At 42.1% G+C, this 19,740-nt stretch overlaps 1 protein-coding gene across 4 annotated transcripts in view; it reads left to right on the top strand.

Moving 5' to 3' along the window:
* RPS6KA2 (ribosomal protein S6 kinase A2) overlaps positions 1 to 19,740 on the top strand; it is a 483,898-nt gene that overhangs the window by 53,018 nt on the left and 411,140 nt on the right. Inside the window, exon 1 of one of the 4 annotated variants that reach the window (XM_048844027.2) lies at positions 10,807 to 10,998. The exons of the other annotated variants lie outside the window; for them this stretch is intronic. Coding sequence (XP_048699984.1) covers positions 10,939 to 10,998 — 60 coding nt within the window. The 5' untranslated portion in view covers positions 10,807 to 10,938. Of the gene's footprint in view, positions 1 to 10,806; positions 10,999 to 19,740 lie in introns of those variants that run through there. 4 annotated transcript variants of the gene reach the window in all.

Here is a 19,740-nt window from a genome sequence, read left to right as displayed (position 1 = left end):
ACTACAGACATTACAGCGGCATAGCTGTACCACTACTCCTGTGTACCTGCTCTCCTGCCGGCATAATTAAACCACGCTCAATGAGTGGTGTTAGCTATGTCGGCATGAGAGCCTCGCCTGCCAACATAGTGATGTCCACACCAACACCTTTGCCTGTGAAATTTATGTCAGTAAGGGGTGTGTTTTTTCACATCCCGACCAACAAAAGTTTTACAGACAAAAGTGTTAGTGTAGACAGAGCCTTAGATGAGCCCTGAGGTAAGGGTGAAGTTTGGTGAAGGCTGGAGGTGCGGGGAAGTGGCTCAGGGAGCCAAAAACAGTTATTTAAAAGGACATGGTGGTGTGTGGCTGCTATTCTTAGGGTCTCTAGGTTGGGACCCGGACTAGTGGCCAGGCTCAGGCCCGCCCATAGGACACTGGGGAACTGGCGTACAATCGGACAGCAGTAAACCCCCACAAGGGAAACTGAACTGTCAAGACACCCAGGTGGAGAGCTGGGGTTGGAAGGGACAAAGAGGGTGAAACCATGCCTCCAGGGAGGAAGCCCGGGGGGCTACAGCCCAGTACCAGGGCTGGGACTATTTAAAAACTGCAGACACACCCAGCCAGAAGGGGTGCTCATGAGAGGTGGGTTCCACACTGTTACAGATAGTTTCACTGTTACCGGTCTTCTTCCCTTCCCCTCTCTGATTATGCTGTCTGCACAATACTTTTCTTGTCATATGCTAAGATTGTGAGACTTCTGAGGCTGGAACAGTCTCTATTATTACATGTGTGTATAATGCTTATCAAAATGATCCTTGACTGGGATCCCTAGCCACTGTTGAAATACAAATAATAGCTGATGATAATAATAATAATGAATAAGAACATTTTTTGATCTAGACTCCAACAAGTCTATGGCCTGTGTTGTGCAGGAGATCAGACAAGATGATTACAATGGTCCCTTGTGGTCTTGAAATCTGTGAATCCATGAAAGTCAATTCACTTAAAATTTTCCCTGCTCACAAGTGTTGGCATACAAAGCATTCTCTGTGAACAGGACTTGTATTTACTATTTTATTTCTGCTTTGATTACATAAATTGTACCTATTGGCATGGTTTTTTTCCACAGTGACCGTGGCTCATCTCTACTTTTTAAAAAATGCTGATTCTGGATATTATTTGTTTTTATTGTTTGACTATTGGCCTATCCACAAAGTTACATTGCAAAACTAATTACCAAGGGATTGGTAAATTACAGTCAGACTCTATTTTCAATATATCTGGGGACATGAAGAAACATTTAGAAGCATGGTGATTTTCAAAAAGAGGTCCTTCTAAAAACTCTTCACCAGAAAAAGTATTTTCTCAACTTCCTTCAAATTTGCAGGAGAGAAAAACTTCTGCTTCACCTTGGGAGTTAACCTTATCATTGAAAACATGAGGTTGAATTTTTAAATTAGAAAAGCGATGCCTGACCTTAAAACGTAAGCTGGGTTACAACCTTAAATATTGCAAGAGTATATTTCTTCATAATAACAATATGCATCTCTGCATGATGGACCAGACTTCCAAAAACAGTGCAGATTTTCATGTGCTCAGCACCCACAATCAGGGCCAGATTTTCATTCTCAAAAGAACTCCATTCCCATTTAGGCATCTAATTAAGGGCCACATTCTCACAAATACTCAGCATCTAGAAGCTCCCATTGGAACACTTATGGCCAGACTTTCAAAAGAGCTTAGCGTCAAATGTACTGAGCTCTTCTGAAAACACAGCCACTTATTTTGGTGCCTAGATGACTGCTGGGCCCTTTTCAAATCTGGCTCCAATTGTGGGTGCTCAGCTCTTTTTTTTTTTTTTTTTTTAAATCTGCCTATGTGTTTGTGGGGCGATACTGTGTGACCTGCCTCCTAACTAAGAACAGTAGGACAATGGGTCTTAAATGAGACACATTGCAAACATTTGTTTTTAAAAAGCCATATTTAAATGTCTTCTCAAAAGCCACCTTAAAATGTCTTTGAACTTTTCTGGAAAACTTCTCCTACCAGCTGAGAGATCTGCTTCTTCTTTTGAGAATGTGAGTAGTTTGCATTGTGTAGCTAACGTGGCTGAAAACTGGCCTTGAAAAGAAGCCCTGATTGCAACCTCAACCATGGAGAGGGTGAGGTTGCAAGCAGGGCTTGATCTCCATCATGCTACTTGACTTTGTCCCTTTAGTTTAATTGTACTTGTGAACATAAACTGCAAGCTGAAGGCAACTGAATTTCCTATCCAGCTGGGTATTTTGAAATTTCCTACAACTGAATTTCCTATCCAGCTGGGTATTTGAAATCCCAGCATATGTTTCATTTATAGGAATAAAGATGTGGAAATGTCTCTGATGTTTTTGCTTTTTGGGCTTCCTCCAAGGAGACTCTCCATTGGCGGGCAGCGATCGATCCAGCAGGGATTGATTTATCGCGTCTAGTCTAGATGTGATAAATCGACCCCTGACTGCTCTCCCATCGACTCCTGTACTCCGCTGCTGCGAGAGGTGCAGGCGGAGTCGACAGGGGAGCATCAGCAGTCGACTCACCACAGTGAAGACACCACAGTGAGTAGGTCTAAGTACGTTGACTTCAGCTACGTTATTCATGTAGCTGAAGTTGCGTATCTTAGATCGATTTCCCTCCCCCCGAGTGTAGACCAGGGCAATATAATTTATTTTTAGTGGTGTGCTCTTACAGTTGAGATATTATATTCAATTCCCAGATGGTATTCATTTGGGTTCCTGCAGCATCTGTTTCAAAATTTACCAAAACAGGAGAGGATTGACTGACATTTGTGGGATAAAAAGACTTCAGTAAAGTCTAGCACGAAACTCTCAGACCTCCTAAATGCAGTTACTTCCTTTCTACTGCCATCTAGTGATATTGACAATTTATGGCATAAAACAAGGTTACTGGTTGCTTTATTATGGACTCTGAGCAGGAGTGACTATGTTTGTAGCTGTGTGTGTCAGATACATGGGAAAAATATAATTGGGGTTGTATAGGTCCCACATACCTCATCCCCCCTCCCCCCTCCTATTACTCTGCCCACAAGACTTTCCATTTCCCTCCCTCCCACCATGTGATTTTCATAGTCATATATTGGTGCACCCGTCAAGCTGGCTGGAGGTTGCAGGATAGAGCCGCAGAAGTATGTGAGAGAAGGGGTTTGGCAGTGAGAGGAGGAGAGAGGAAAAGGTACCTACTTCTTCCACTCGCCAACCCAGCCAGCTATTCCTTTGGGTCTCCTTTGTTGTCTCCGTTCAGACTCACATTTAGACCATGACTACACTAGGAAAACAGGTTGCACAGAGGTATTAATTAACAAGATTTTAAACAGAACTTTGCACCCAGCATAGATGGGGCAAGTAGACTCAAGTTCTTTTTAAAAGGGTCATGAACTACAATGAAATGATACTTGTGCTTGATCTGAGTTTTGGATTTTGTGAGAACACCACCAAACCAGAAGTGCTTTGCATTGTTGCAAAATTTTAGTGTGAAATTATTTCTTTAAGAGACCTCTTGCTACTATAGCCTTTAATGCAAAACATTTGGGAACGGCTAAACTAAGTTTCTTTAATGAACCGTTGTACAGATGCCGTTTAAAAGGCCTGCAAATTGGAGATAATTTAGAAGACTTTAAAGAACTATGACAGGTTTCAGACTAGCAGCCGTTTTAGTCTGTATTCACAAAAAGAAAAGGAGGACTTGTGGCACCTTAGAGACTAACCAATTTATTTGAGCATAAGCTTTCGTGAGCTACAGCTCACTCATCCGATGAAGTGAGTTGTAGCTCACGAAAGCTTATGCTCAAATAAATTGGTTAGTCTCTAAGGTGCCACAAGTCCTCCTTTTCTTTTTAAAGAACTATGTTGTCCGTATATTGTAAATTCAGAGCGCGTGTGTGGTGATGGTGTGTTGAGCCTTGCAAAACTCCCTAGCAGAAAAGAGAAGAAAAATCTGCATCAAACTCTGACCCAAGTATATGAATTCACAGTGCTACATGGAGTGAATTCCTTAGCACGTGGTTGAAAGTTGATTCAACTTTGGTTTACAACAAGTTTCAAAAAGTTGGAGGCTTCTCCCCTTTAGAGTGCTGCTCTCACCTCCCATGTGACTCTCCTAGATTTTAAACTTCTTCAATAATGAATATGCAGCGTTGCTTTTTAAATTTTAGTGTCTCCATTTAATTTTTACATTGTATTTCTGTTTCAATGATCCTGCTCTCATATCTTGGCTGAGGACAGTGGCATGAAGGTTGCCCCATGGATGCCTTGGGCAGGAGGGAAGCAGCTGCTGTGGACAGACAGGGTCCCAGCTTCTGCCTATAGAGTTAAGAAAACCCAACTCTCTTGCTTGCCTCCTCCAAGGAGGGATCCCCAGAAGAGAGTGAGTGTGTGTGGCACACTTTGTATAGAGCGGGAGCTACCAGCTCAGCCCTCAGGCCTGCTAATTCAAGCAGCAGGGCAAGGATGACAAGGCAGATGACAAGGATGACAAGTGGCTGAGGACATACTAAAACTCAACCCTTTGAGCCAAAGATCGCCCAGTTTGTGCTTTTGATCTGCAACCGAAGCCTGCAGCAGTGCGAGCAGGGCGTGGGCACCTTCTCCACCTCTTTCATACACGCCCCCAGCCCTTCTCTACTGCTTTCTGAAGGAGGGTCTGGACACAGTGGGCGGTGGCAGTTCCAGCTTTAAAAAGTGGCTGCAAAAATGGCATCATGAACTTCTATGATTCTTGAATCTCAGAGATTCCAGATTGCACGTTACCAGTTTGCCAGTAGCTTGATGTTTTTTCTGACTGTCAGTCCCACATACTTATCCTGGGATTAGAGAATTAAGTTGGTTTCTTTCCTTCTGGCAGATCACCAGTAATTTAGGATGTGGGGGGTGGTCACTTATGCCCTCATTACATCTGTGCAGTCCCTCTACCTCGAATGGATTTGCACATGTACAATTGACTGGGACTTAAGCAATTCCAATGCTGCACCAAAAGGAATAGAATCCATCTCACTCCCTCACGTGTGTTGGCTCCACAGGGCTAATGGGAGACAAAAAAGCAGGAAAAGCTTATTTTTATCATTACAGTATATAGCCAGGGCTTTAAGTAACAGATCAGAGGAAGACCGTGAAATTTTTACATAGGCACTTTTTTCTGAGTAGAGTTGCACTTGATCCAGTGGTCCTTATTTGGGGAAAACTCCCATCCACTTGGTTTTGCTTGTACCTGGAGCACAAAATCAGGCCCTAAATGAATTGCATTGTGTAGCTAACATGTGGCGTGTGACTCCAACAAACCCAGCAGGATGCCCTTTGATAATAAAGGGTTGGGTTTTCACACTGAGAATTAAATATACAGTGTTATTGTTACCAGGCATTGAGTGTCCAAGTCTCCTCTGTGAAGATGAAATTAATCCCTTGGGCTGTCCAAGTTGATTTTAAAATGTCATATCAATGGGTCCCCTTGTCACAGTTCCTGGGTTAACTGCACCTCTGTCCCTTTCAAGTCCTTCACAAATGCACCCCCTTATGTGTTAGGTCTCCAGCTGTCACTTTTCTCAGGATGGGAACCTGTGTTCCTCTCTGTTCAGACCAAGGCACAGTCCCCTTGCAACTCACTGTGTTTATCCCAGCAGCTCTGACTTTCGTTCAGCACCTGCAGTTCGGTGACAGAGTTAACAGCTTTCACAAAGCATGGTGCTTTTTTTTTTTTTTTTTAAGGATAAAAGCATGACAGAGAAAATTTGTAATAAAACAGTTAACAGTTTACTGGTAGGTCCATACATAAGTGTTTTTTTTTTTTTTTTAATCCTGTGAGTCTCTCTTGAGTCAGATCAGGCTGACCCTTATACAGTTTTTGGGACCTTTGTCTCCCAGGGCTCCTGAATCAGGTAAAACCAGCCAATGCTATTTCCCGCAGGGAGCAAAGCTTCAAAGGGCTGGCTATCTGCATAACTGGCACTGGGAATCTGCATTAATTATCCCCTCGTGACTCCAGATTCCACAAGAAACCCACCCAGCCAGGAACACAAAGGTAGAAACAACACTTACTGATACCATAGTCTGTGACTATCCTATGTGCCCACAGTGTCTGGCACATCTCACTATAATAGACTTCGAAGTTTCCATGCTTCTGAGGTCTAACATCTGTGTTCAGCATCTCTAAGCAGAGACAGATATTTATGGGCCCAATCAAACATAAAATATATATGGAGTCGCAGGTAGGCAGTTAGCCAAGTAAGAAATTGACTTGTACCAGGGGACTGTCCCAGTATTATCGGAGTCCCCAGTTTATCACTCCTATCAGTCTGCTCAGCCCAAGTGTTCCAGTAAGTGCAGAAATCAAAGTCTCAGACTCATTCATCTCAGGAAGGGAGAAGTCATGGGACTCCTGATTTTTGCATCCCACAGCTGTAGGTTGTAAGGTAACAGACTCTCTTTTTTATTGTGTGTTTGCACAGTGCCTAACACAGTAGGGTCCTGGTATATGCCTAGGGCTCCAAGTCACTGCCTCATTACAAATAATACTAATACACCTCAGAAATATAGGGTAGATTGAATGACTATCAGTTCAGGGACTGGTTTTTGGCTAGATTTGGTCCATTGAGACTTAGTACCAATAGGGACAAAATGCAATACTAAGTTCAAAGTATTTACCATTTGTTTATTGAGAAAGTATTAACAGGCTTACAGATTCTTGCCATGTAACTATCAGAAACACAACAAGAATCATTACAACAATGAGCTTTTATGGAAAGAGACATTGTACAGTAATATAGCCATTTAATAAGACACTACTATATTATAGAGTAAGCATCATTATCATACCTATGACATATTGTTTCTAGTGATTTTTTTCTTAAAAAGATTGACATCTCTGATTGCACATATTAACAGGCCAGCCATGTAGATCAAGTATTAATAGTTAAAAATACTGGACAGGTGTGCTGGGGGGTTTTTCAGGTGAATGTATTTTGTCTGAATAAATGGTAACCAAATATCTAAGTATCTATTTGTCCTCTCTATTTTGCGGGATACATAAATGTGTGCTTGCCTCAGGTTCCCTCCCCAGCTCCTGCTCTCCCCTTGAGTAGAGCAGGTGTTTTTTTTTTTTCCTTTTTAAGAATGATTTGATTTTACAGTAACTAAAAGAGAAGAGAGGATACAGTCTGGAATAATATAATAAAATAATAATACCTAGCTCTCACGCAGCACTTTTCATTGGTAGAGCTCAGCATGGTATAGTATATTATGATATTTACCTAAATATACTAGTTTTTTTTTATTTGATGTTAGCACGTAAAGGTGCTGTACAAACACATTGGAATACACACTGCAAAACAAGAGAGGAAACTAAATACTGTATTAGTTTGCCAGAGAATCTTACATCCATTCTTTTGTCAAAGGAGGTATAATTTTGCCTATTGTTGAATGATTTCTGTTGGTTACCAAGTCCCTTCATTTTCCCCAGGGGTTAAGCATCCGGCAGGGTTGGGCCTACAAAGAACAGGGCTCTTTTTTGATGAAATCTTTCTGCTATTTCATTTAACTGAGATGCTGAATTTCCTGCATTGGTAAGATTGGTAACATAAAGGAGTAAAATAAGCATTCATCAATGCATGAAACCCCTTCTTTCCTCCGCACAAAAGGGTACCTTTCAGTGCCATATATAGCACAAAACAACAGGCAGACTCTGACAAAAGGGCATGTGGTGATGCTTGAATATAAAATGCATTAATTCTTTAAATGACACAATTGGCTGAAAGGATGGTGAGTAAGATGAGATTGTATGTGTTATGTTTATTTACTGTGACATTTAACAACAACGAATTATCTACCATAGTAACCACAGCAGAGTTTAGAACATATTCAGACACACACCTAAAATGCCTAAAAATAATGTTAAAGGTATTGTAAACCATAAAGAGAGTGGGGAGGGTGTAGAGAAGCAGGAATTGAGAATTATAGCTCAGACTCTACCTTCAATCTTTCCCCTAAAGCTGTGGTTCTTCAGATGTCTTCAAAGACTGGGGATGCATTAGCAAGGAACAATGGAGCACTTAACATAACTTCCATTTCCATCTTAAACCCAAAATTGTTTATTTTAAAACAGACCCTTCTTTGAAAAAGTGGGGGATCCCAGAGACCCACATCTGGGGTTTTTCCTCAAAGGCACAACTCAATCCTTTGTTAACATTTTAAGTAATTTCCTCAAAATACTTCAATATAATTAATTGATTTATATTTATAGAAGTCTATATAGATGCCCATCCTACCTCTGGATGCCATTGCATAAATTAAAATACAGACGAGTGGTAATATAATATAAAGCACTGCCATCTTAATTTGACATCATCAGCACATATAATGAGGGTAAAATTTAAATCCCAAACCTTCCAAATCTCAGCCAACTCCCTTCTCAAAATCCTTGTCAGGAAAATAGGCTTTGCAGTGTGGCTAACAAATTCAGGCTCTGGCAGATCCAGTGGAAGTGTGTTCCACAGACAACCTCCTGTGTGTAGCTACTTCCTATTTGTTTGTATCAAAGGAGTTCCAGTTTAAGTTCCTCTGCTAATCTCCCTTGTTGAAGCATAGCAAGGGGAGAGAGAAGTGACCTCTCAGGTAAGTAGGTCCTATCACATTTAGGCTTTTTAGTTTAACTCCAATATCTTGAATTCTCCCTGGAAACCTATTGGCAGCCGGTGCATATTCTGGAAAACTAGTATAATAACCTTATCTAATTACATTTTTAAGGGAAACCACCCCCATCAATATACAGTATATTTCATGTACCATGTGCTGGATAATAACATAAGAGAACACCATGTTTCTAAAACTAAACTGGCTCTTTATTAAGAGACCTATTTACACAGATGTTGCAATTGCATCTAGCATTCTAGCTATGTGAACACAGACTGACGTCTTGGTGCCTCTTCCAAACTGTTCCTCCTGCAATCTGTACTCTTCCCTCCCCACTGATATCTTATCTATGTACCTGTAATTGATTAGATCCCTTGATATTTATGTCTCAATTTTACCTCTTTTTCACTCCATACTGCAGCACTATCCATTTCTGGGTTTTCCGAGTGGCAAATGAAATGTTTAAAAGGCCTGTAAATGCACTTTTTGTTTACTGTCAATGTTTTCATGAATCTTTTCCCTCCCTCCCCCAAAAATTTTTTTTAGGCCCCAGTCATCTAAACATGTACACAAGTGCTTACCTATAAGTATGGGACTAGTTTTACTGGTTTCCACAGTGGGCTGAAAGTTAAGCATGTTCATAAGTGCTTGTATGATTGGAATCTTGCAGTGGATTGTGAGTGTGTATATGGCATGTCAGTTCCTAGGGTTGCCAACCCTCCAGAATTGTCCTGGAGTCTCCAGGGATTAAAGTTTAATCTTTAATTAAAGATTATGTCCTGTGATGAAACATCCAGGAATATGTCCAACCAAAATTGGCAACCCTAGAGGCAGTGGGGCAGTGAGAGGGGAGAATTAAAAGCAGCTGTTGCAGGGGGTAAAGGGGAATACAGAGAGAGAGAGAGTTTGGCTTCAGGTTTAACTGGTTTTGCAGCTGTAACTTGTTTGGAGAGAAATTCCTGCCACTTAAAAACAGAGAGGGATGTTTTAGTGTGGTGGTATTTATTTAAAAGCATTTCCCTCCTGTTACATTTTTGCCCTCACCCATTGTATATAATGGGCATAAGGACATATTTTTGTTTATGCCAGTTCTGTGCTGTTGGGTGTTACCAGACAGCTCTGATATTAAAAAGGCTCAACGGGCCAATCAGAATGCAGCTTTGAACAATCATTTTCCCCTCTCCCCTGACTCTTCTAAGCAGTGGGTTATGCCAGCATCTAATGGTGTAACTCAGAGTGGAAGGCCGTGGTGGTAGAAAGTGTGCTTTGCACACAAGGCACCTACAACCTCTCCTCCACTGAGGAGCTCCCGAAGTGAGCAGCACTGGTCAAGGTAGCTGGGAATGTAGTAGTTTAGGCCTCAATTCAGCTAGATGCTTCTACAGATGCCTAACTTCAAACATCGGGGCTCTCCTATCGCCTTCATTGAAACTTCTCCTGTGCATAAAGCTAGGCATGTAGTTAAGCACCGTGCTGGATCAGCATCTTAGCTACCCTGGGCAGCTTACACCAGCAGATCTCCCACCAACCCTTACTCACAACTTAAATTGCACTCTCCTGGAAAAACTCTGAAGGCAGCGGGAAGGACAGTGGTGCATAAAACTTGCTACTCCTCACAACAATGAATCAAGCCCAATATTTGCAAATTATATAAATCTCTGTGTGTGTGTGTGTCATATCTTTGTGTAGTCTTCTCTTTTACTCATTGTGAGGAAGAAGTCTCCAATTCATTTCAGAAAAAAATGTAAATGACAAGCTTTTTTATTGGGCTTGGCTGAGTCACACAACATGCACACAATTAACAGGTGTACTGTGGCGACTGGCACACAGCAGGCATAGCTGGATGTCTTTCACAATCCCAGATACTGAACTAGTTTTTCCTGTGGCATGGGCTTTGAAGGATCAGCCAGATGTTGAGCTCTGGTACATTTTTGCTGTCCCTTACATTTCTTTTCCCTGCGGATAAGAATCTATTGTAACTTTGCAATTATTTTAAAAAGATGGGTGCAGCCCGGAGGCTTGTTTCCTTTTTTCCTCCTCTGTGCTGACAAACAGAGCTATGCTTCAGCTGAGGCCAGAGCTGCTGTGTCTATCCACCTGATTTGAGTCAAAGATTAGATCCAGTCTAGCCCTCACCTTTTAATCCGTTGCTGTGCTGGGGCTGCTGTCTGACGCGCGGAGCTAAGCTGTTTGCAGCAAGATAACAGGGAAGATGATAGGTGTCGAACCCCTGCAGAATGGCTCAAGTACTCGCAGAATCTGACCCACATCACATTTTTGAATGCTGACAAAAATGATAAGGCTGTCTCACAAGAAACTACAAAAATTGTTCCTTAAAAAGGTAAGGTGCTTTTCTGCTTTGTTTTGTTTCGAACTGGACTGATGAGAAAGTTTGCCAATTGCATTGTTCTGATGCGCTGACTCTTAGGAGGGCACAACTGCCCTCAGCCTGAGATGCATTGCCCTTCTGTTTCACCAAGACAGTTCCTTTTCATTTGTGGTTTTACTGCTTTATATTGTGTCCCAAACTATACCTAATGTACAGTATGCTGCATAGTTTAAGTCAAGTATAGTCACTGTTTATAGGCTCTCTCATCCTCAGGTTGTCTTGTCTTTTTTTTCTACCCTTTTTGCACGGTCTCAGGAGCAGTAGGCATTCCAACCTATCAAGTTAAATTCTAATGTTCTCTGGTAGTTGCAAAAAGTGTGGGGCATCTCATCCTAGTAAGCAAAAAAGGATGCACCCCCCTGAGTACTGCTCAGTTTTAAAAGAATATTAAAATGAAGAAGCTGTTGTTAACTCTGTTACCAAAAGCAGAAATGCCCATATTTTAGAGTTATACCATAAACTCAAATATACCCATGTGATTAGTGCACTTCCACCGGGTGTAACTGAGAGCATTTGGCATATTACTTTCAGGGTTCAAATCAAACTCTGTCTGAGATTCTCTGGTGAATTTGCCGCAGTCAGAGTTGTGTGTCTAAGCACTGCCAAAGGCAGCATTTAATAAAGTAGTCTGAGAAAAGTGTGTGTATGGGATGGGAATCTATCATAATCTGGGAATAGCAACTTTGATTAAACACTGTTTTAAGTGTCTCTCTCAGCAACCCAACTCAATTTTTTATTTCTCCCCTCGCCCCGGTCTGTGACTCCTTGTGACTCACCCCACTTCAAGTACTGGTATTTAATATTTAGGTACTGTGGTACTGGCATTCTTAAATGCCTAGTTAGACTGTGGTGCTATCTGAAGGGGCTCTTTTTTTCAAAGTTTTAACATTTATCCCATGGTTTATAAATGTACAGTCGCTGACTTTTCCCCACCTCTTCGTATACTTCGTTTATTAGTGATACATGAGATGAACAGTCTGTTAATTCAGCATGACTCGCAATTTCAGTATTTCAGTATTGTAATTTCACATTTTCCACAGTGTATTGTTTCACATTCACAGAATTTCACATTGATTTCCATAATATATGCTTTTGCTAAACAAAGCAGCCATTTTGATTATATTCTTTTTGGAACGAAAAGAAACAAAACCCATTTTAAAAACATTGTGAATAAGGCACATTAATAGACAATCTGATTGAACCTGTTCAATTGCTGAAGATGAGTATACTCTTCTCCTGAAGGAATTCTGCAGTTTTTAATGTTAGGATCATTCACCTCTATGTAACTGTCCTTTTGAGATTCTCTAGGCAAAGTGAACAGTATATTCACAAGGGAGTTGGGGGGACAGCCAATATGTACTTTTTATAGTCATTAAGGTTGTATGTGCATCTGATGAGATGATCAGAAAATTGTTGATTTGTGTGTGTGTATAGTGCTCCAAGCCCCAAGAAATTATTAAGATTAAAAATACATGAAGAGAATTTCAAGAATTTATAATTCACCTTTCCTCATCTAGTGTGCTTTCAGGAAATGCATCCTTATGTCAGGGTATGTCACTGCTGAGCTTCTGTTTTCAACTGATAAAATGAAGGTGGGTGCAACCTAGAAGGAACTGAGCATAATTCAACTTGGAAAAAACAGTAGGGCATTGATAGCATTTGGTGTCCCTTAACAACCTGCTTTCCCATGAAAAGGTATATATACATGGTACCACACAATCAATACACAAAGTAGAATTGTCACCTGCCTATGTTTATGGTTAAGGCTAAGTTTTAGACAGGGGTATTTATATAGTAAAAGTAATGGATAGATCATGGGCAATAAGCAAAAATTCATGGCCTGTGACCTGTCCATGACTTTTACTATATAAATACCCCCAACTAAAACTTAGCAGTTCCTGGGGCCCAGGTGCTGCAGCTCTGGGGGGTCCTAGGACACCGCTGCTTTGAGGGGCCCCAAGGCCAATGGCTAGCCCCTGCACTGGCCATGGAGACTGACTGCCCCCAGCCACCCCTGCTCTGAGGCCTTGGGGACTGCTGCTCAGCGCTCCCCAGGGCCACCCCTGGGACCACTGCTCGGGTGCTCCCCATGGCCAGTGGCCCCGGAACCGCTGCTTGGGTACTTCCCCTGGGCCAGGCACCGGAGCAGCAGCTAATGCAGCTGGCCCTGGGGCAGCCTCTGGGACCACTGCTCGGGCACTGCCCGGGGCCAGCTGCTCGGGCGACCCTGGGATCGGCCGAACTGGCCATTGCAGCTGCGAAAGTCACGGAGGTCACAGAAAGTCACAGAATCCTTGACTTCCACGACCTCTGTGACAGAATCGCATCCTTATTTATGGTTCGTGTTGTTTATCAGAGTTACTTGGACAGAGAGGTAAAGAATGAACTTTTTTCAATAAAATGCCTTCTATTAAAATGTAACCCTTCTGCCCATCAGAGTTGGCAGCAACAAGGGCCAGGTTCAGTATCTAGGGGTTCCATTCCAATAACACAGTGCAAAACCGGCTCGAGCCCCCACCCAGTGACCTGGGACAAATATATACCACCCCCGCTGGGCGCCTCCAAGAGGCAATAGTTCCCCTCTTGCAAGCACGGAGTCTGAGTGTAGCAAAAAAGCCTTTTAATAACAGAGAGAAACAATGTGGCATTATGTTGGGGAAACACCACCAACAGGATTCATAACACAATCCATGAGCAAAACCCACCCCAAGCAAATTGGGGCATGTCCTTTCCCTTGGGTTCTTGAGTCCAGCAACCCCAAATCACCCAAAGTCCCAAAAGTCCAATGGCCCAAAAGTCTCTGTCCCTGGTCAGGGCACCCCCGGAGTTTGAAAGTTTATCTGCAGAGTTTTACCTCCCAACCTGGGTGGAAATGGGGGGAGGGAAGGGGAAGAGGCACCTTACATGATCTGAAGCTGACTACCCCACAGCTCCACAGGGCTCCGCTCCGTTCCGTTCCACCAGCCAGTCCACAAACTGCTCTGCATCCCACAAGCAGCTCCCACCATCCCATGAACTACTCCACCAGCTGGTCCATGAACTGCTCTGCTCGGCGTCCCACAAACAGCTCCTGCTGTCCCATGAACTGCTCCACCAGTGGGTCCACAAGCTACTCCAGCTGTCCCACAAACTGCTCCACAATATATCTTCAGGCTCCCCCACTACTTAACACAACACTCAGTGATTTCAGCTCTTAGTCAGTTTTTAGCTCTTTTGTGATTTCAGCTTGTAGTAGGGGAGCCTCAGTGCTGGTGCACCATTAGCCCAAAGTGAATTCAGCTCAGCAGCCTGTAACTAGACTCCTAATGGAATCAACATTAGCTGTGATATTCCACAGTGGAGAGAGGAGGAAGTGCAGTTAGCATGTAAGGCCCTCACCAGAGGACCCATACCACCAAATACTAATACCTGTCCCCAACCTCTCTCAATTCACAGAGTTTTGGAACCCATGTCCCTTGCCTAGCGAGTGCTGCTTACTTGATGGCGAGTCCCTCCATCATAACAAAAGGCCCAGTACAGTTCCAAGCACAGTTCCCATAATCAGGGTAATAACAATTTATTCTTCCTGCCCCAATAACAGAGACACTGGGGATCCCACAGCAGCCAAAGTGACCATTTGGGCAGCTATGGGCTCATGCTAGGCGGGGTGGGTGTGCCTATGCAAATGAGATCAGCCCCTGAAGTTCTCTTCCACAACTTGCCACACCTCACCACCAGATGTCAGGGTGGAGCTCATCCTGACTCTGCTTACATCTAGTAATAAGCCTAAAAAACAATTTGTAAATGTCTCTGCAGCACCTCTAAAATTTGGAGGAGAATGAATCATTGTATAGACCTTTTGTGTAAGCGCTAGGAAAATGACTGCAAAACAAAAGATCAAATTATACCCTTGGATGCACATGCACACCTCCAGTCGAAGTCATTATACCTGCATATTTAGGTCATAATTTGGTTTGAAATGAGACAGATCTGCATTTTATGGTCTGATGGACAAATCACAGCATTAAGTGTCAGCAGATTGGGATCCCATTCCTGGCTATGCCACAGACTTGCTCTGTGGTTATGAGAGCTGTCTGAAATTTGTGTGGAAACTTTTCATGAAAAATTGTAGATGTTTTTCAATTAGCTCTAATGAACAGGTCACCCTCTAGTGGCTAGTCTCTGAAAGGGTTATAACTTCCAATACTATGACAGCTAATACTACCTTTAAGTCAGGGGTGGGCAAACAACAGCCCGCGGGCTGCGTCCAGCCCATCAGCCATTTTAATCCAGCCCTCAAGCTCCACTTGTTAAAATGTGGTTCCGCTCTGAATATGGACCGACAATGGCATTGTAGGGTTCCATCTTTATCTCAATGGTCCTGTACCAAAGTGTTCCGTTTACAAGTGAAGTGATGGGCTTTTTTCTAATTACCAGCTCCACAAGCTCAGACTAGTCTCTGATAGTCAAGTATGGCCCCTGCCCACTGGTCTGTCATCACTATTAATAAAGGTTTTGCAGACCAAAGCCACCTCCATGACACCCATGCAACCCCATGGTAATCAGTGGCATTCCATAGGTGTATCTGATTGGAAATTAGTAAACAGTTCCCTTGATGAAGAACAATATTAATAGAATCTGGCATCGCTCTCTCTTAGATGGCTCAGCTTTACAGGGCTAGCAGGAATAAAAAGAAGTACAAATTGTTTTTGTCACTAAATTCAGCAATTAAGATGGATGTGCAAAAGGAACAGATCTTTTAATTGGGTACTATTGTTACATAGTCACTTTTCAAAGAAGCAGGACACTTTAACAATGGACAAATAATTTAAGACATTTTGCAGTATAAAGCTCTTCTCCTAATACTGTCATTCATGCAATTCAGTGTTTCTTCTGAGAGTGTTTTAATCCAAAGAAACCTACAGAAATAGTAGTGAAAACTGCTTCTACAGGCTTTTCAACTAGAAGACTCTATGAAAGTTGGCATGCATAAAAAAAGCAACCTTACGTAAGGTACTTAATATAAAGTATGGGTATAAAAGTAATTGATTGTAGTAAAATGTAATTTAATAACTGATTCAGGAGGAAAATTAAAAGCTAGCAGAGCACATTTTAACTTTAGTGGGATGTGGGAGGAAAAATATACTCTACATTACCTATTTTTAAGAAACTATCACTGTTATTAACAGAGGATGCATCCTCTGTTAATAAGGAGAAGCACTTCAGCAGAAAACGTAAATGAAGACTTTAGTGGCCATCACCCCTTCACATGAATGTGGTGCTGCCAATATTTATTGTATGAATTGTAAAATGCATATCATCTCAGTATTGTTAGCAGGGAGGAATGTGACTTTTTTTCCAGTGAAGAGAATGATGATTTGGTAATGATTACAATATTGGCAGAATATAGCTCTGTGATAGCTTGTAATAAATGTCTGTCTCCTCCTGATCACTGCCACCAATGAAAGTTTCTGTGCTTAAAGAACATATGGTTGAGTCATTGATCCCAGGGAGAGAAGAATGAAAAGCAACATAAAGCCGAAGGAATCAGAAGGTGTAAAGATCCGCTAGATGTCTTTGGGTACATTCATGCATATGCGAGTCATATACATGGGCAAGGTATTTCTTTAATCTTTACAATGAGTCTCACTGTTCTTCAGGTACTGTGTAAAACCAGAATTTTACCTGTTTCGTAACATAATGATTTTTCTTTGTGGCACATGCATGCTTGTTTTCTATTGCAAGGTTGCTTGTGAATTCTGAGCTGCTTATGCAGCATGTTGTAACCTAGCTGGTTTTCCCCCTCCACCCCAGAGCTGGCTGCATTTCAGTGATGTAGATACAGTTTGTGTTGGGGTTTGGAATCCATCAGGATGGAAAGTCAGAGGTTGGTATGTGGATTTTTGGATGGTGCCATTTTTTTCACCCGCATTTCCAATTCAACAAATTCCTATCTGCTGCGATGACACCACAGTGTTGGGCTGACAATTATGGGGAATGTTAGTGATATTGAACTGACTCATTTTATTGGATTAATATATCTTGGGGTTTTAAGGTGGGGGCAATAGTCAGGTCCTCACCTGCTGCAGGCTTTGCAGAGACCCAACCTGTTTAAATTTTGTTGCCAAAGAATTGACCAAATAAGCTGGGAGACTGAGGCTTCTAGGCATCGAGGCACTGCACGATTTGTGTGCATTCTGGTAAATGTTAGCGCAGCCCAGAGTTGGTCAGTGTGTGTGTGTTACACATCCCCCCTCTGTGCCTGATCCACGGAGAATGTGAGTCTGTTACCATTCTCAGCTACAGAGCCTGGCTTTTTAGTTGCTGCTGTAGATACTCATGCTGCTAGCTCTGGAGATCTCTGATTCAATTCCTGTTGGCCAAGATGGCAGCTGCCACAGAAGCATGTTTGGTATGCAGTGTCTACTAATGTTAACTGCCTGCCTTAACAGCCAGTAAAATATTCCTATCCTCGTCTGACAGTTGTGGAAAATAAGATGGAAAGGTTAGGAACTTGACTATGCCCTCAGGGAGATTAATATGTTGCCAGCCCATGTGGCAAGGAGCCAGTTAAGCTCCTGGCAGCCTACTGGGAAAGAGCATATGTAGTACACTTTTCTCATCCGCTGGCGCTCGGGCAACACTGCCTCTACAGTCAGGAACTGTTCTGGGATCCTCCTCACTTGAGGGAATATTGGTAAACTTTCAAACAGAGGAGATTGTTTACATTTTCAAGAAAAGCAGCTGAAAAACATATTAAAAGTGAAATTTAGATTATCCCTTATGTTCCAAGATTCCAAAAAGTCAAAGGTGGGTGAGAGTCAGGCATGTCCCGAGGGCCAACTCTGTGCAAGATGCTGTATACAAATAAAATCCTAATAAATCAACATTTGAAAGTGTTTCCTGGGGATAGGGGAAAGCACAATGAATTACATGGAATTGCAAACAGGGGTTAACAAGTTAAAAGTTAGGCAATGTTGATACCTGCCAACTTCAAGGTGTTCCCTTCCGCTCTTGCCAAAGACTTGTCTTCTGAAATTACACCAGTGAATGTGGTTCTGCTCATGTGTTCATCTACTCTGTGTGTGTGTGTGTGTGTGTGTGTGTGTGTGAGAGAGAGAGAGAGAGAGAGAGAGAAATCCTGCCTCCCACTGATTTCAATGGAACCAGGATTTCACTCCTTTCGTCTAAAATGTCTAGCTTGCCATGGACTCTTTGAGCTAAAGGTTTAAATGATTACTGTTACATTGTGTGCAGTACCAGATAACCACTTATTTCATTAGTTGCCCATTTAATTAGATCATAGGTAAAATTTGCAAATGCTCCTAAGACTTAGGAGCCTACATTATATCGAACATTAATAGCACATAGGCTCCTAAGTCAGGGACGCTTTCACATTTTTATCCTGTATCTTTATGTACTGCATTTATCAATTGGTCCTCTACTGTTTTTAAACATTAAAATTAAATGTTCCCCCACTCCACTCCCTCAAATAAAATAAAGAAAGAAAATAAAGAAAAATCAAATAATCTTTGCTAGGGTCAAGATAAAGATTTTAAATGTAAGGAAATTAAGTTCTGATTTTAGCAACAACCATAACTCAGCTATATTGCATATTTATCTTAAGACATACATTCAACTACATATATAATACTGGACACTAGATTCCATTAAAAGAACATTGAGTTTGGAAAGTCAAGTACTCAAATGTTCAGAAATGCAACATTAGTTCGGGCCCCCTTGTGTGCATGCTTTATGACAGTCTTTAATTATGTGATCATGTACTATTTTTTCCACGGGACCACTGCCTCATTCAGTGCACAGGATGGATGATGCTCTGGCAACGAATCATGTTTTTTCAGTGAAGTTTGTAAGAATTTTTTTAACATGAGCAAAACATTATTTTTCCCTAACCTTGTTCTCAGAAACATCTGACCTCGTTTTAGCTGAAACTTTCCAGAAGAACTCAGTCCAAGGCAGACCCTGGCATGGAAAATTTCAGGCCAAATGGATTCAGTTTGGCAGAGTCTCAAGCACTTTAAAACTAGGTCTTAGGATGGGATGTGTGAGGCAACCTTAACAGTAGGTGATGCTACCTGCATCGCCTATAATGCCTAAAGGCTCCCAGAAATAGTTGCTTCGGGAACCATGTTTGACATTTTTAACCTTTTCCCGTAGTGCGTATGAATTACGTTGGGCCCCAGCCTGCTGTCCTTACTGACAAGAGCATCCCTCACTTGCATGCATGCTTCCCTTTAAGTCAATGGAACTATGTGTGCTAGTCAGGGTTGCAGGATCAGGTTCAACCTTGCGTGCATTAATATTAACAAATATTGAGCCCAGTCCTGCAAACTAATCATGGATTAATCCCACGAGCAATTGCTGATGGACTACACTTGTTACACACACACACACTCTAGGGCGCCTCACCTTTAACCTTCCGTGGACTCAATTTAGGCTCCCCCACCCTTTCCCAATTCTTAGGGCTCAGGGCATAATTTTCTGTGGGTTTGCGGGGCCTTTTACCAGTGAAAGAGGCTTACATAGTAATATCCTTAACCTCTATTTATTAACAGTTATCAAAACAGAATACACACACTAAGCATACAGTGCTCAGTACTGCCAATAAGGCAGATGAACTTTTTGTGCTGGCCAGTCAGGATCAGGTCGTCCGGGACTCCTCCAGCTTGTGCATGATGTGGTTTGCAGGGTGTT

This window comes from Caretta caretta, chromosome 3, assembly GCF_965140235.1.
Source record: "Caretta caretta isolate rCarCar2 chromosome 3, rCarCar1.hap1, whole genome shotgun sequence".
In the NCBI taxonomy this organism is placed as follows: Eukaryota; Metazoa; Chordata; order Testudines; family Cheloniidae; genus Caretta; species Caretta caretta.
Note: the sequence above shows the minus strand (reverse complement) of the source record. Positions and strands in the feature narration are given on the sequence as shown.